The sequence below is a fragment of the Rutidosis leptorrhynchoides genome, chromosome 2 (assembly GCF_046630445.1).
Source record: "Rutidosis leptorrhynchoides isolate AG116_Rl617_1_P2 chromosome 2, CSIRO_AGI_Rlap_v1, whole genome shotgun sequence".
NCBI classification, from domain to species: Eukaryota; Viridiplantae; Streptophyta; class Magnoliopsida; order Asterales; family Asteraceae; genus Rutidosis; species Rutidosis leptorrhynchoides.
Genome location: NC_092334.1, coordinates 505,027,604 through 505,046,499, shown reverse-complemented (window position 1 = coordinate 505,046,499; position 18,896 = coordinate 505,027,604). Strand labels below are relative to the sequence as shown.

Here is an 18,896-nt window from a genome sequence, read left to right as displayed (position 1 = left end):
AAAGTGTCTCTACTAAATGTTCATATTTTCATCTCATCTATAATGTTCGTGAACAAAGTTTTTTCAAAAAACGAAAGAAAAAAAAAGTGTTTGCTTCCCCCCGATTGGTTACTTCCCTCTTGATCATACCAATATATATATATATATATATATATATATATATATATATATATAATTACATCCATCTATCCATGCAGCGTAAAGTTGGTAATCATACAACCTTAAAATAATACAGTATCATGAAGCCGGCCTGGTAGCTACTTAATTTACAATCCTATCTCCATTAATTAATACACTCCAAGTAAAAACTCCCATAATATATATATATATATATATACTCCATATACGGAATGAAATTCAACATATTTCTGGTTATAAATTCTGATCCAGGAAAGAGTCTTCAAACAAAAACTCCGGCCAATTATATGATGAAATTCCTCCATCTCCGCCACTGCTAATAGTGCTTCCATTTTCAAGTGAGCCACTATTATTGGTGGTGGTAATTGTTGTAGTGTCAATCAATTGAGGAATAGGAGTATTCCAGGTAATTGATGACGACGTTGTTGATGATGATGAATTGACATTTGTGAATCTTGATTGGCCGTTTCCATGGCCTACCTCTTCATGATGATCGTCTTCATTGTTTGCTTGTAAAATATTAATGATTGAGACTTCATGGAGTGGTTGGGTAATACTAGAATTGCCCATTAAAAATTGTTGTTCCATTTCTTTGTTTTCTTGACATAGTTGTAGTGGAAAATCATTCACAAAATTAAGGCTTTGTTCTTGTAATTGAGGAAGAGCATTTGTTCGGTCTAACAAGGACGATAACCCTGTATTAGTTTGGAGCATAAGGTTAATGCATTGAAGGTTTTGAGCTAGTTGATTATGGTCTAGTAACTCTTTGATGTTAGCTAGGGCTAGTAGTTGAGGCAAGCAATTATATAAGTTGGTTCTTGGTTGATGGGTCACCGGGTCGATACCCATATGGAGTAGCTTTTTCTTCATGTGGGTATTCCAATAATTCTTGATTTCATTATCCGTACGTCCTGGTAAATTTGCTGCAATCGTCGACCATCTTCATACAAAAACACCAAAAAGAAAACTCATTAGATAAGACCATTTGTTACTGTAAGTGACATTGTTGTGGTGTTGTGGGGTATTTTTGATGACGTGACATTTTGTGGGATGAAAGGGGCGCTGTTTTAAATGTTGTGTTGTGGATTTGTGAGTGTTTTAGGTAGGTAACGTGGTAATATATACGGAGTAATTGGTTTTGGATTAATAAAGAAAATAAAAAAATGCTAGCCAATAAAAATTAAGAATTGTTGCTGCCACCACAACAGCCCCATAGAACCAGTTGTGGTGTTGTGGGGGTTGCCACCTCAACAACCAAACCATCGTTGTTACCCGTAAGATATGGTCTAAAGCAACTACAGAAAGAATCTCGATCTTGTCAATTACATTTTGTGCATTGATTATGTAATTAGTCGATATTATATTGTGTTTTGCAAATGATTTGAAGAGACCATATAATATATTTACAACTTTTTGGTGTTAATTAATACGATAAAATTACTTGTTTCCAAGAATGGAATGAAGATGATTAATCAAGTCTTCTTCTTGTTGAGAAAATTTGCCTCTTTTGATATCAGGTCTCAAATAATTTGTCCATCTTAACCTGCAACTCTTTCCACATCTATTAAGACCTGAAATGAATACATGAATAATTCAAGATTCAAACTGAGTGGATCAAATAATTACTAGTATTTTAATATTATAAAGAAATTAAAATGTAGGGGTGAGATAGAATTAATGATGAATGACCAGCATGTTTTGGGAGCGCTCTCCAGCTTCCATGGCCATGATTTTGGATGTAATGAATAAGCTGTTGATCTTCTTCAGGGGTCCATGCACCTTTTCTCAGCTCCTTACTTTCATCCCCACTTTTTGGAGCAGTTGGTAACCTTCCCATTTCTTTATTTATTTGAGAGAAAATAATCTCTTCCTTGCTTTATGTTGGACACCAATATTATTAAGTTGTTGAGCACATATATATACTCTCACACTTGCTTCTAGACTTCAACTTCCTCTTTACTTTTCTAATAAAATAAATAGATAGCCATCATCTTTTAACATATTAAGAATAACATTTAATTGGGACAAAAGATCTATACATTACATAGATTCTTTTAAAACATCTTTTTAATGATTGTATGAGTTATTTATTAGAGTTATAGGAGAATCATACTCCCTTCGTCTCTATTGTACATGTATTTTCCACTATTTTATTTTAAAATATTATAAATTAACTGTTCACTTTCATAAATAGATAAGAATAAAGAGTTAAAGTTCTTTTATACCCTTAAAGTAATACATATAAAACAAAAATATAGAAGAAAAAAATAAGGGTAAGTGAAATGTAAACAATAAGTACAAGTTAATGATAATACTCTATTTTTAAAGCTGCATATTTTTTATCTAGTGACAAAATATATGGGATGGAGGGAGTAATAAGGTTATGGGTTTGTCATGTAATGTTTGATACGGAGTATAAAATATCGATAGACACTTCATGGTCACATATATATATTTTGATATATAGCATGTGTGTGCATCTTGCTTATGTAATATGTATAGATGTATACAAGCACAATAATACAACAATAATACTTAATTCAACGAATTTGAGATGAGTGATGAGATGTAGCTAGACAATTTTAGATAGTAGTCCATAGATGAATGTTTAAACTCTTCAAGATCTAGAAGTATTCTGTTAGGTTTAGTAGGACCCAAAACAAGACGAGTGATTTAAACCAATCACTCACCAACAAACGATAAACGATGTTGCTAGAGGATATAAACGATAAATTAAAGCATGAAACGGCGTGGGATTTAACCTGGCCATATCCTAACTCCAAAACGCGAAGAAGGGTTTACTCCACGGACGCAAACCAGAAATTATTTACTATATTTTCGTGCACAATACAAGTTACGATGAGGTATATTTATAGTGCTAAACTAAGACGAATCCAAACACAATATGAAGTTCTAATTGCATTCCAATTCTGGCAGCCCACTCCCTTTTTCACGATCGCGAGATTTGCAGCCCTTTTTCGTGATCGCGAGATTTGCTGCCCATTTTCCTCCCCGTATGCGAAACAATGATCGAAGGTTCCAGTCCTCATCAATTGCAGCTCACGGACGCGAGCTAAAGCCACCCACTCGCGAAATCTAGCTCGAGCATCATCTTGGACTTGTTTAATTCTTCACACTACAACATATTCTAGCACCTTTTATTGATACTTTATTAGGGCAAATTTGATGCATGTGAAAATTTTTGAGTCACCCCTTTAGAGTTATCGATTTAATGTTCTATTTGAAATTTTGGTAATGCACTATTAGCAATATTCAGTTAATAGAGTAGCTGGTAATCAGTTAATAACAAAATGTTCCTGTTCTAAGAGTGTGTTCATAAATATATATCAAAATACACATCAACATCAACATTAGGTATCAACATAGGTGCCATGTTATTAGTAACCTGTACCAGCTAAACTTGTTTCCAGGATTCAACTTTTGAGCGACTCGAAATATTTCAGTATAAACTTCGGATTCTATATGGTTTCCATTTCAACGCAATTTGCCTTAAATACAATAACACCTATTTTGACTTTGTTTGATACTATTACATGGGGCTAAATTTGAGATAGTGATAGATGACTCTTTATTAACAATCAACTGCTCTGATAAATGAATGATAATCTTATTTTTGACACCTTGCAGATTTGACTTTAACGAGGAAAGTTACACAGCATTATTATACAAATAACTATTTTATTATACAAATAATGAAATTACCATAACCATAAACCTTAAAGTCAAGAACAAAGGGAAGAACTAAAACTGTGGTTTTGAAAAACATAATATAATGTGTTGACATTGTACGCATTACTCTAAAAGAAACTTTTCGATGTGGGACACAATGAACCGATTAGCTCAGTTACCATTCTGTATCATCCACAGATGCCATTTGTAGGATCGTTTTCAAGTCCACTAACTCATGATTTCCATCCATAAACTTATATATGCACATTTGTTTCTTTCACTTTTCAATGTGGGACACAATGAACCGATTAGCTCTAACAGACATAATATGCTACTACTAGGTGACATAATATGCTACTATAGAAAATCAATACTTGAAGTTGATCGACTATAGAAAATCAAGATCATAAAATGACATGTGTTGACATAATATGCTATTAGGTGACATAATAAGATCGTTCAAGTGCAAAAACATTAAAGCTTGAATAAGAGAATGAACCATTCAACTTCAAAAGTCAACGCTGAATTCAACGTGTGGAGCAACTTCAAATATTTGAAAGAAGGGTGCTATATGCTCTTGCATTTTCTAATGATAATCTAAATGACTACTTTATTTATTTTTTATTTTTATCTTAAAACATAATGGAACACTAAACGAATAAGGTTTTCACTATTCAACTCTTGGAGAAGGGCGGATATTTTTACTCAAATGTAGAAGATCTAACCAAATTATCTTTTAACTTTTTCGGACCCTTCATTTGGCCACCCAAAAAATGGTCGTAGTGAGATCTAAACTCAAGACCTTTTTATAAGGATATTATGACCCAAGTACTAGGTGGAATGGTTAATGGAACACTATATTAACATTAAAAAAAAATCCCTTAGTATTTACATTATATTTATACAAAACACTTCAGAAAATGTCTATCAATCCTCCAAAACCTCCTTAATGATTATGCACTTCAATTTTACGAGGGATACTTTAGACATTTTGATCACTTTATAAACCCATAAAATAAATATGCCTATGAAAGAAACCGTCAAATCTGAATCTAGAAAGTTGACCATGGACTTCTATACAAGCTTCCTGTTTCATAAATTTGCAAGAAATTTGTGAAGCCGGTTTCCAACATTTCAGTAACCGGCTTCACTTTGAGAATATCTGGATGGTACAAAGTCAATTTGGAATCAACAGAGTATGATATAAAGGTTTTAGGCTAAATACTCGCAACGTCCTAGTGTGAAATTTGAGTAGTAGTGTTTGAATCTCAAAAGTCAAAAGTGGACTTTGATTTCACAAAGCAGGTACATATGTACCAAATATCATATTCATCCTCAAAAGGAAAACAAAGTCTAATGAATCTACTATTTCCTCCTTATGGATATATCTAAAATGAAAAAGAAAAAAACAACTGTTTCTTTGATAAAATATGGAACTCTGCCTCTAAACTCGAGGAACCAAAGCAAACAAATACTCCGTAATACGGAGTATCAAGCAACCTATCTAATAAAAGTTAATGTAGATTAATAGTATTGAAAATGTGCATATGTCACAAGTAGGGTGGGTAACTGAGAGACACTCTTTTGTCCATATCTTAAACGTTGTTAAATAACTAATGCATTTAAATTTTATATTACTATAACGACATCACTACAGTAATAATCTAAATCTTTTAATAAGTTGACATTATAGGAGTAATAAACTTGGGACAACTTTTTTTTTTTAGCAAAAAACTGGAATTAAATTGATAAATTTTTCACAAAATAGTGAAAAATTAATTAGTACACCAGAAGACAAGTTGGACTTACAAATTTATGTCCACTTGAAAAGCAAGCCACTAAATTTTAGATTTCATGACACTGGACAGTTACAAGCTTGCATACATATAAGACCAAAATAAGGGGGTAAACTCCATCTTGGTCATCTCTACCACAGCAGCAACCATTGATTATTAGTCCAACCATATACTTATGGAAAAAGGATCCTTGTTTCCTCAGAAATCCTTAAATCATATATTTGACTTTCCAAAAAGAACAATTCTAACTTGTTCTTGACTACCCTTGCATCAATCCATACCTTCAATTCTAACTTTAACATTTTACATTAAGAAAAGATCACATAAGCTGAGAACCCATGAACATCATAAGATCACCAAAAGACTTTACATACATACATTGGATTTGGGAAGTTCAAACCAACCATTAAAAACCATCCATTCCGACATTGAAAGAGATCCTTAAGATTGAAGCAATCAACTCTCCAACATGATACTAATCCACTCGATCTACCCCGAGAAGAAACTTGAACACCATAAAAAATGAAGCTTTTCCGCCCATTTTAATCGTTAGTTTGACCCATTTTTTTCAATATGGAAAACAAAAGTATCTCAAATTTGGCATTTAAATTTCTAAGCTTCTACGTAGCGGGTTCCACCTTTAAAGCTACCCAGTATCACTTATGTAGCGACCCGACAAAATTGTCATTTGACGGCGCCGACTACTTAGGTCCCGTTACGTGGTCATAAGTCTTTAAAATAACGTTTGACCAAAATATGTCGCATTCATTGCAAAAGTAAAGAGTGTTCCCTAGTTTACAAGAATTGTTCATCCAAAAGTTACGTTACAAAGTTATAAGTACAAATGAAACCTATGCGACACAATTTAAAAGTAGCCAAAAGATGCTCCATGTATGCATAAATACTCGACATCCAAAGCAAGTATCAAAATAATGAGCGGAAGCATGTAACACATATCGTTCAAAGACCTGAGAAAAACATAGAAATCTGTCAACGAAAACGTTGGTGAAATCATAGGTTTAAGTAAGTAAGTGAGTAAATAAGTAGATTGAACCACAAGATTTGCAACATCGAATTAATAGTTAACCATTCCAAAATTTGTTTCACGGGCACCCAATTATCAATGCTTAACATTTCTCCCATTGAACCCCATCACTTAGTGCTAGAACATACACTGTTTCTCGAAAATATATTTCATTCGTAAACGGTAGCGAACCGTTTGAATGAGGGTTTGTCAAACCCATATGGATCCATACAACATAAGTTCTCGCTTACACCCGGCAAGTGTAACTAATGATAATCGAATTGAGGATTTTGTTCTAAACTCGTATGTAGAATGTTTGTTTTCCTGTACTTGTGTTCACTTAGTAAAAGAAATGTTTATGTTTTCTCATCCCAAATGTAAGTTCAAAAAGAGTAAAAGTGGGACTATGATCTCACCTTGAGTGCACGAGTAGTAAAGTACTTCAACAAGTAAACGTGTGCAAAGAACAATGCTAGTCTTGACCTAAACAATAGGTTGTATCAATAACGATAAACACGATAGGTCAAAGATGTTCAATTAGTCCTATGGCTCGTTAAGACTCGATCATAATAGCATGTGAATCAAATTGTCATGTTTCATGCAAGGTACAAGTATAAAAACATGTTAGAACGATTGCACAAATATTTGGTTAAGTTTGATTAAAAGTCAACTTGGTCGGGTCAAAGTCAACGAAAAAGTCAACATGTTCGGGTCGGGTCCCGAACTATTTTTCTGAGGTTTTTAATCATATATGAGCATGTTAGAACAAGTTTCATGTGAATCGGAGGTCCGTAGTATGCCAAACATTTTTCGTATTTTGGACATGGAGGTCAGAACCTGACCACGGCTTATGTCGCGCCGCGACATAAGCTGGCCGCGCCGCGGCATTGGCCGTGCGCTAGTACCTGGTCAGTCTCAATTGTTCAAGTCCCAAATCAAAACTCTTTCAAGCATAAATTACAAACCGCTAACTCTTAGAACTCGCACCTTATATCGTTGGAAAGGTAATTTGACAAAGAACACAACTAAATATATTTCACCAACCAAAAACATTATTTGTAACAATCGGCTTTCCAAAATAAATGATCGATTAATGCACACATTTAATACTCGAATTTGATAAGTGCACATTTATGATTCGGGCATTTAATGCATACATACAACACGCCGTTTTGTAGGTAATCGAGCATACAATACAACTAACTACTTACTAACAATAATTCATGGCATTCAATGTATCATCTATTCATTTCAAGATTATCAAACCCTAACCCAAATTCACCAAAAATCACTAATCAAGTTTATGGAGTTTTCTCAAGCAACCTACACATCAAATTGAAGCTAGTGATACTAGGAACACAATTAGAACATGAACTTTTAACATCTAACAACATATGATCATCCAAAATTCAAGAACAACACACCAAAATTCAAGTTCATGCTAGTTATACTAAAACAACGAGATCGAGCATACAAATTACATACACGACATCACAATGAGCCATAGACACTAACTAACACCATTTCAAGTCAAAAACACGAATTTAGAGAAATCTAGAGTTTTAGAAATGTTACCCAAATGAGATGAAGTTGGTACCAAAATGAAGAGGATGAAGAGAGGATCACGAATATGTAATTTATTTTGTTGTAAGCCTCCTAGATCGAATTTAGATGATGATTGAATGAATTTGGAAATTGTGTGTGTGTTCTTGCTAGAGAGAAAGAGAGAGAGAGATGGAGATGGTTGAATGGTGGTGATTGGGGTGGACTAGGTGACCTAGTCAACTAGTTTGCCCCGTGTCAATTTTAGTCCCTCGAGTTTGTAGTCGGGTGCGAAAATTACCTAAACGGAATATTTTAAAACGCGTATTAACGGAGGATGTTAAAATCCAATAACGGAAAAATATTAAGAATGTTAGCTAACGGAGAATACGAATTTAGTTACGAAGGATATTTTTAAAATAAAAAGACGGGCGTTAAAATAATTTAACGGAAAAATGCGGGATGTTACATTACCCACACCTTAAAAGAAATTTCGTCCCGAAATTTAGTTGGAAGTAATAGTCGATGTCTCTTCCTTGAGACCTTGCATTGTCAATGCTATGAATAAGTGAAGATACGTCCTTGGGCATTCCCACGAATTTGGACAGCCGGGGTTTTATGTTGTATTAAGGCTTGGTTTTACGATCCACAATTTCAACCGGTCTTTCTACGAAGAGGAGTTGTCATCAATAGTAAGTTTATCTAGAAGGATAGCACGTTCCTGTTCCGCAGGACACGTATCTAAGTTTGTTACATGGAACGTAAGGTAAACGGAAACTTAATTGAGTCGGAGGTTCTAAACGGTAGGAAGCGGTTCCAAGACGCCCCAAGATTTCAAAAGGATCAATATTGCGGATATAAATTTCCTCAATTTCCCGAAACGGATTACACCTTTCCAAGGTGTGGTTTTCAATATTACACGGTTACTGACTTTAAATTTGAGAGATTTTCATCTAACATTGGTATAACTCCTTTGGCGACCACGGGCCGTCTTGAGCCCTTCTCGGACTTGAACTATCTCAAAGGTTGTTTCTTGAATGATTTCGGATCTGATGATTTTCTTGTCACCTACTTCGGTCCAACGAATAGGAGAACAACATTTGTGGTTATATAAAGTTTCGAAAAGTGCGCGTTAACACGCGAGTGGTAACTACTGTTGTAAGAGGGATCAACTAAAGGCGACAATACAAGTTTGTAACATGTCTTTCCAAGATGTAAATTGTTCGTTTGCTTAGCTCGTCTGTTTGTGGAAGATACGCAGTACTCACGTCTAAACGTGTTCCGAAGGCTTCTTGTAAACAAGATGTGTAACGAGTATTTTCGATCCGGGATAATTGACAATGATACACCGTGTTGGAATATAATTTCTTAAGATATGCTTGGACAAGTTAGTTAGGGTTCGAAAGCGTTTGTTGGAACAGGTTTCTTGTCGACTACTGAAAAATGTTCGTAAGGGCCAGTCACCCTCGTGGCGAATACTAGTAACACGTGAAGAGTCTCTCTCTCCATTGAGAAATTATATAAAAAGGTTTCCGTATACGGAAGTACGAGCGAAAAGATAGGAGTGAAATGAGAACTTAGAATAAGATGAGTTCACATTTTGAGGTAGCCATATCGCGCATCTAGTGGCCAAATGTTGAGACTTGGTGGGAAACGAGATAGTACACGTAGTTGTATAGCTCGGGGTTGAGTAGTAGTTGGCCGTATAACAGAAGCACAAGGACGTTAAGTCAAAGAAGAAAGGGGTATCCTTGGATTGTGTGTTATCTTTGGTCTCAGTAATATCAGACGGTAATAGTGAAATAGCAGAGCTATGTATCGTGGTACGCGATGATGAGAAGATTGAGCGGATCCATAAATAAGTATTCAAATTCTCCGTGTAAAATAACGAATTTCAGTTTCCTTGATTTCGAGTCGAGAGGGGTTGTCTTTCAGGCGTTCACGTAGAAGTATTTCTATATTTGAGTTCCATTTTGTGCCACACGAATTTATCTAGTAAGGTTGGTGTGAAAAATCACGTTCAAAGTCCGGACACGGAAAACGTTTAAATTATTTTTTTTTTTTCCTTAGTACGTTAACGAGGTTAGAGGACGAGCGATACGGGAAAAATCGGAAATTAATCTTCGGTAAAAATCGCGAGATCCAAAATTTTACGAATACAAGTCGGAGTCGTGAGGGTTTCTCCAAAATTAATTAATTAATTCAATTTTTTTTTTTTTTTGCGAGATCTACTGTAATACCTTGACCACTAACAATATGGTTTAGAATTTGGACTTCGTTTAACCAAAATTCTCACTTGAAGAATTCGGCATAGAGCTGCTCTTTTCTCAAGAGTTCGAGCGTAAGACGGAGACGTTGTTCGTTTTTTTTTTTCCTTTCCGCTTGAATAGCTTAAAATTATAAGTACGGTAACGAATTTGTCTAGATAAGTTTGCATACGCGGTTCCGGAGGTCTATGAATACGGGCGGAGCCTTAGATAAACTGAACGGCACTAAAATAAATTTATAACTATCGTAGCGAGTTCGGAAAGCGGTTTAGGAGACATCTTCTACCTTAACCCTCAATTGATGATAACCAGAATGAAGGTCGATTTTAGAATATACGCGAGATCCGTGTAACGGTTCAAGAGGTTGTTGATACGAGGAAGAGGATATCGGTTCTTAAACGGAAATTATTTAGTTCACTAAAATCACATATATGTGGGGAAAACATTCCCTTCCTAACGTATAGGTTTTGGGCTCCCTAGTTCTATAGATGTCAAATCAAAGTTCAAATTACCTACCCAATAAGTTTGACGTACACTCTCCGATAAATTTGTCGGTACGCAATAGTTTTCCGTTGGTCACTTGAATGGCCTAAGTAATATCTAGGGGGTGGTGGAGTGCAAATAGTAGGCTCCAAAGCCTTGGATACAAAACATTTATCGACATCCGAATCGAATAAACATGAAGTATAGGAGTTGTTAAGAAGAAACGTACCCGTGACTAGTTCATGTCGTCTCGAGCATCCTCGGTGCTAATGTTGGAAGTTCGGCCGCGTGTGTTGGGGTTGATTTTCTTCGTTGGACATGCATTCCTAAAATGACCCGGTTGGCCACATTCGAAACAAACACCCGGCTTTTGTGTGTTGGGTCCCTTTTGACTGACGGGGGCGGTACTTCCACAATATTTGGCAATATGACCACTTCCCTGGCACCGGTGACAAATTAGCTTGCCACATTCACCAAAGTGATGCTTGTGGCATTTGTTGCAAAAAGGTCGAGTTCCAGCATAACTTTTCTTGCCGACGGAGGTGAAAAGTTCCTTGGCAAAGTTGTTGCTGTTGTAGTTGCTGGATTGAGAGGCTTCCCATTTTCTTTTGTTGTTACCCGGTTGGTCCTCGGCCGTTGGTGCCGGTGCTTCAATTTCATCCACCGTTTCTATAGATTGGCGAGCCATCGTTAAAGCCTCTTGTAGGTTGGCGGGTTTGGATGACATTACCCTGTGTTGAATGCTCTTCGGAAGGCCATCCATGTAAAGTTCAACTCTTAGGGACTCGAGAGTCATGAGGTTTGGACACAATAAGACTAGTTCAGCAAACCGTTGATTATAAGCTTCGAGGTCATTCCAGACCGTTTGTAAATTTCTTAGCCCCTGTTCGAGCCTTCGAGTTTCGTCGCGCGGAAAGTATTCGGTGATCATTCTTTCTCTTAATTCGGTCCAAGAGAGTGCGTGGGCTTCATCGATACCCACCGATTGTACATACGTGTTCCACCATGAGAAAGCAATACCGGTGAGAGTGAGGGTGGAAAACTTGACCTTATCTTGGTCCCGACAACCGCTTATGTTAAAAACGGCTTCCGTTTGTTCAAACCACCTGGTGAGAGCAACCGGTCCCTCGGTTCCATCGAAAGTGGGAGGTTTGCACCCCATGAAGTTCTTGTAGGAGCACCCCTCGTTTGAATTACCAGCTCCATGATTATTGTTGTTGGAAAAGTGATCGGCCACGGCCGCACCCACGACGGTGGTTATCATTCGTTGAAGAGCTTGTTCGAGAGTTTCGGAAGGAGTATTGGGTTGACCTTGGTGAGCCATTGTTCCTTCATGACACAAGAATACCGTTGTTTAGTATTATCAATAATACTAATCGTGATATGGAAATCAAGATAAAGAGGAAATTTTTCCTTGACTCGCCTTAAATTCTTTATGTCATAATGTCGGAATGTTCATATGAGTCACCGTAATATAATCCCGGAAATTATATTACCCTGATTCATATGTGCATTCGACATCATTTCATATAGTCAAGGTGGCGTGTCAATCAAATCAACCACGTGAGATTAAGGTAGAATAAGAGTTAGATGTGAATAGAAGAGATCGAGTATAAATGCACAAGTAGTCAAGTAATTCCTACTCCAAGTCTATATGCCGGTTGTAGTCTAGACTCACTAATGTACCCTATGACTCGGGGTTGACACCAATGAACTCTAAATCCCTACAACCAACGCTCTGATACCAATTGTAGCGACCCGACAAAATTGTCATTTGACGGCGCCGACTACTTAGGTCCTGTTACGTGGTCATAAGTCTTTAAAATAACGTTTGACCAAAATATGTCGCATTCATTGCAAAAGTAAAGAGTGTTCCCTAGTTTACAAGAATTGTTCATCCAAAAGTTACGTTACAAAGTTATAAGTACAAATGAAACCTATGCGACACAATTTAAAAGTAGCCAAAAGATGCTCCATGTATGCATAAATACTCGACATCCAAAGCAAGTATCAAAATAATGAGCGGAAGCATGTAACACATATCGTTCAAAGACCTGAGAAAAACATAGAAATCTGTCAACGAAAACGTTGGTGAAATCATAGGTTTAAGTAAGTAAGTGAGTAAATAAGTAGATTGAACCACAAGATTTGCAACATCGAATTAATAGTTAACCATTCCAAAATTTGTTTCACGAGCACCCAATTATCAATGCTTAACATTTCTCCCATTGAACCCCATCACTTAGTGCTAGAACATACACTGTTTCTCGAAAATATATTTCATTCGTAAACGGTAGCGAACCGTTTGAATGAGGGTTTGTCAAACCCATATGGATCCATACAACATAAGTTCTCGCTTACACCCGGCAAGTGTAACTAATGATAATCGAATTGAGGATTTTGTTCTAAACTCGTATGTAGAATGTTTGTTTTCCTGTACTTGTGTTCACTTAGTAAAAGAAATGTTTATGTTTTCTCATCCCAAATGTAAGTTCAAAAAGAGTAAAAGTGGGACTATGATCTCACCTTGAGTGCACGAGTAGTAAAGTACTTCAACAAGTAAACGTGTGCAAAGAACAATGCTAGTCTTGACCTAAACAATAGGTTGTATCAATAACGATAAACACGATAGGTCAAAGATGTTCAATTAGTCCTATGGCTCGTTAAGACTCGATCATAATAGCATGTGAATCAAATTGTCATGTTTCATGCAAGGTACAAGTATAAAAACATGTTAGAACGATTGCACAAATATTTGGTTAAGTTTGATTAAAAGTCAACTTGGTCGGGTCAAAGTCAACGAAAAAGTCAACATGTTCGGGTCGGGTCCCGAACTATTTTTCTGAGGTTTTTAATCATATATGAGCATGTTAGAACAAGTTTCATGTGAATCGGAGGTCCGTAGTATGCCAAACATTTTTCGTATTTTGGACATGGAGGTCAGAACCTGACCACGGCTTATGTCGCGCCGCGACATAAGCTGGCCGCGTCGCGGCATTGGCCGTGCGCTGGTACCTGGTCAGTCTCAATTGTTCAAGTCCCAAATCAAAACTCTTTCAAGCATAAATTACAAACCGCTAACTCTTAGAACTCGCACCTTATATCGTTGGAAAGGTAATTTGACAAAGAACACAACTAAATATATTTCACCAACCAAAAACATTATTTGTAACAATCGGCTTTCCAAAATAAATGATCGATTAATGCACACATTTAATACTCGAATTTGATAAGTGCACATTTATGATTCGGGCATTTAATGCATACATACAATACGCCGTTTTGTAGGTAATCGAGCATACAATACAACTAACTACTTACTAACAATAATTCATGGCATTCAATGTATCATCTATTCATTTCAAGATTATCAAACCCTAACCCAAATTCACCAAAAATCACTAATCAAGTTTATGGAGTTTTCTCAAGCAACCTACACATCAAATTGAAGCTAGTGATACTAGGAACACAATTAGAACATGAACTTTTAACATCTAACAACATATGATCATCCAAAATTCAAGAACAACACACCAAAATTCAAGTTCATGCTAGTTATACTAAAACAACGAGATCGAGCATACAAATTACATACACGACATCACAATGAGCCATAGACACTAACTAACACCATTTCAAGTCAAAAACACGAATTTAGAGAAATCTAGAGTTTTAGAAATGTTACCCAAACGAGATGAAGTTGGTACCAAAATGAAGAGGATGAAGAGAGGATCACGAATATGTAATTTATTTTGTTGTAAGCCTCCTAGATCGAATTTAGATGATGATTGAATGAATTTGGAAATTGTGTGTGTGTTCTTGCTAGAGAGAAAGAGAGAGAGATGGAGATGGTTGAATGGTGGTGATTGGGGTGGACTAGGTGACCTAGTCAACTAGTTTGCCCCGTGTCAATTTTAGTCCCTCGAGTTTGTAGTCGGGTGCGAAAATTACCTAAACGGAATATTTTAAAACGCGTATTAACGGAGGATGTTAAAATCCAATAACGGAAAAATATTAAGAATGTTAGCTAACGGAGGATACGAATTTAGTTACGAAGGATATTTTTAAAATAAAAAGACGGGCGTTAAAATAATTTAACGGAAAAATGCGGGATGTTACATTACCCACACCTTAAAAGAAATTTCGTCCCGAAATTTAGTTGGAAGTAATAGTCGATGTCTCTTCCTTGAGACCTTGCATTGTCAATGCTATGAATAAGTGAAGATACGTCCTTGGGCATTCCCACGAATTTGGACAGTCGGGGTTTTATTTTGTATTAAGGCTTGGTTTTACGATCCACAATTTCAACCGGTCTTTCCTCGAAGAGGAGTTGTCATCAATAGTAAGTTTATCTAGAAGGATAGCATGTTCCTGTTCCGTAGGACACGTATCTAAGTTTGTTACATGGAACGTAAGGTAAACGGAAACTTAATTGAGTCGGAGGTTCTAAACGGTAGGAAGCGGTTCCAAGACGCCCCAAGATTTCAAAAGGATCAATATTGCGGATATAAATTTCCTCGATTTCCCGAAACGGATTACACCTTTCCAAGGTGTGGTTTTCAATATTACACGGTTACTGACTTTAAATTTGAGAGATTTTCATCTAACATTGGTATAACTCCTTTGGCGACCACGGGCCGTCTTGAGCCCTTCTCGGACTTGAACTATCTCAAAGGTTGTTTCTTGAATGATTTCGGATCTGATGATTTTCTTGTCACCTACTTCGGTCCAACGAATAGGAGAACAACATTTGTGGTTATATAAAGTTTCGAAAAGTGCGCGTTAACACGCGAGTGGTAACTACTGTTGTAAGAGGGATCAACTAAAGGCGACAATACAAGTTTGTAACATGTCTTTTCAAGATGTAAATTGTTCGTTTGCTTAGCTCGTCTGTTTGTGGAAGATACGCAGTACTCACGTCTAAACGTGTTCCGAAGGCTTCTTGTAAACAAGATGTGTAACGAGTATTTTCGATCCGGGATAATTGACAATGATACACCGTGTTGGAATATAGATTTATAGTAATGTCATGTATTATTTTATTTACACAAATAAACTAACTCATATAAGTTTCTATTTCAAATTAATATATATATATATATATATATATATATATATATATATATATATATATATATATATATATATATGACGTCGATATGATATGTCAAAACATTGTATACGTGTCTATGGTCTATCAAGATTACATAATATATGTTAGAATACATGAATACAATATAAGTTAGTTAAGTTATGGTTAGTATAGATTTGTTACAAAATTTCACGTAGCTAAAACAAGCAAAAATATCCAATTTTGTTTTACCCATCATTTCTTCGTTATAAATCCGTTTTGAGTGAATCAAGTTGCTATGATTTCATAATGAACTGAAATTTATGAAACTAAACAGAAAAAGTATAAGTTTATAGTCGAAAATACAGGTTACAAGTCGTTTTTGAAAGAGGTAGTCATTTCCGTCGAAAGAACGACATCTTGATGACCATTTTGAAGAACATACTTTCACTTTGAGTTTAACCATGATTCTTGGATATAGTTTCATGTTCATAAAAAAACTTATTTTCACAGAAAAACAACTTTTAAATCAAAGTTTATCATAGTTTTTAATTATCTAACCCAAAACAGCCCCCGGTTTCACTATGACGGCGTATGTCCGGTTTTACGGTGTTCTTCGTGTTTTCAGGTTTTAAATCATTAAGTTAGCATATCATATAGATATAGAACAACTGTTTAGTTGATTTTAAAAGTTAAGTTAGAAGGATTAACTTTATTTACGAACAAGTTTAGAATTCACTTAACTATGTTCTAGTGATTACAAGTTATAATATTCGAATAAGATAGTTATATATATGAATCAAATGATGTTATGAACATCATCACTACCTCAAGTATAGTAGGTAAATCTACTGGAAATAAAAAGAAATAATCTTGAACTTGAATGGATCTTTGATGGCTTGGAAGTTCTTGAAGTAGAATCATGACAGGAAAATAATTTCAAGTAAGATTACTACTCGAATTAAGATAGTTATAGTTATAGAAATTGAATCAAAGTTTGAATATGAATATTACCTTGAATAAGAAAGATAACCTACTGTAAATAACAAAGGTTTCTTTATCTTAGATGATTGATTGGAATGGATTAGAAAGCTTGGAAGTAGACTTGCAAACTTGAAAGTGTTCTTGAAGTTTTCTTGAGTAGTTGTTTTGTAAGTTGATTTATGTATGGATTTATGAGCTAGATTGATGTAGATTTTGATGAAGATGATGAAGAACACTTAGAACATCAAGAGAGAACTTGAGAGAGATGAGTTTGATGCATGAAAGTTGATTGAAAATGTGTGTGTGTGTGTTCATCATTCACGTGAATGGATGCATGTGTATATAGGCTCCATTAGTTTTATTTTTAGTGTAATCATTCATGCTAGTTGCCAAATAATGGTTCTCACATGTTTGATGACTCATTAAGGCTGCTAAGGAGCTGATCATTGAGTGTATATACCAATAGTATATACGTCTATAAGCTGAGTATTGTACGAGTACGAATACAGATTGAATACGAGTAAATAGTGTCTACTGTAGTAAATAGTGTCTACTGTAGTAAATAGTGTTACTGTAGTAAATAGTGTTTACTGTAGCTAATAGTATTTTGCTGCAGCAAATAGTATTTTACTGCAGCATATAGTAGTTACTGTAGCAAATAGTATTTTAATGTAGCAAAGCGAAAATTTACTGTAGCAAATAGTGTTGTACTGTAGCAAAGTTAAAATTTACTGTAGCAAATAGTGTTTTACTGTACATCTTTGATTTAATTATATTTCTTCTTATATATATATATATATATATATATATATATATATATATATATAAAATAAAAACTTACATCATAAAATAAATAAAACGATTATATAATTATCACAAGTTATGACGTTCGTGAATCATCAGGCAAACTGGGTGGTCAAACGTTAACACTAAATCCATTTCAGTTAATCAAGTCTTAACAAGTTTGATTGCTTAACATGTTGGAAACATTTATTCATGTAAATATTAATCTCATATAATATATAATCATGGAAAAGTTCAGGTCACTACACATTGCACAACACCAAGTAACTATACAAACAATGGTTAGCGTCTAGCAACACGCCATTGTCCCCAAATTCACGTGAGGGTAGTTTCTCAGAACTGCTCATAGTAAGTGTTAAATGTCATTTGTCCCTTTGTTTCAGATACTTGGTTAAACTTGAGACATGGATCATCAGTCATTCTCACTTGTTTAACAAATTTTGTTTCTCAATTCTCAGAAGTGAATTAGATCACCAAACTAATTAAGTATCATCTCAATTACATTTGGGTGCGGCCACACAAATATCTTATTCATTCATTGAGGAGCTCAAAAGTATCCAACTCCAAACAGGTTGAAGGAACAAATCCTATATTGCCTACACGTGTCTGTCACGAGCTTTACATTACACCCAATAATGGCTTTTATAACAACCTTATTCAGGATAATGTTTAACCATATCAAAGTATAATGCTCCACACATCAAAATCGGCTTGCATCTCAAGTCAAAGGACATTATGACATAACCACTTGCGAGTTTCACTATTGACACTGATCCATGTAGTGAAAACTCGAATGTTGGGTCATTCCAATATACATCTTATGAATACATGTGAGTTTAATAGTAACACATTACACCATATCAAACACTCACATTTGTCTTAGTTTGATGTTACTCCCGTATCATCAATCGACAATGGAAAATTTAGAATAAGTCATTATTCACGGATTTAAACATGCAAATATAGAACACAGTTATTATGAATAAAAACGATCATAACACATTATATCAATTCATTACAAATAAAAACTGCTTTCATGTTCCAATTATCCAAATACTAAAATTTCATAAAATTATTAGCTAGTCTAAGCCCAATGT

The 18,896-nt window shown here is 35.3% G+C and overlaps 1 protein-coding gene across 1 annotated transcript; it reads right to left on the bottom strand.

Annotated features, from left to right (window-relative positions):
* Window positions 1–372: 372 nt before the first annotated feature.
* LOC139889512 (transcription factor MYB39-like) lies at window positions 373–1,975 on the bottom strand. Its single transcript, XM_071872459.1, has 3 exons — window positions 1,828–1,975; window positions 1,580–1,709; window positions 373–1,078 (listed from the first exon to the last, which is right to left on the bottom strand). Exons 1-3 carry the CDS (start codon window positions 1,973–1,975, stop codon window positions 373–375), a joined length of 984 nt encoding a protein of 327 aa, XP_071728560.1.
* Window positions 1,976–18,896: the final 16,921 nt, after the last annotated feature.

Bases quoted from the DNA above. Each gene is read 5' to 3' on its own strand.
- LOC139889512 (XM_071872459.1), bottom strand. From the start codon at position 1,975: ATGGGAAGGTTACCAACTGCTCCAAAAAGTGGGGATGAAAGTAAGGAG. The intron at 1,710-1,827 runs GTCATTCATCAT...TATTCATTTCAG, and splicing joins AGCGCTCCCAAAACATGCTG to GTCTTAATAGATGTGGAAAG. The intron at 1,079-1,579 runs GTAATTTTATCG...TTTTGTATGAAG, and splicing joins CATTCCATTCTTGGAAACAA to ATGGTCGACGATTGCAGCAA.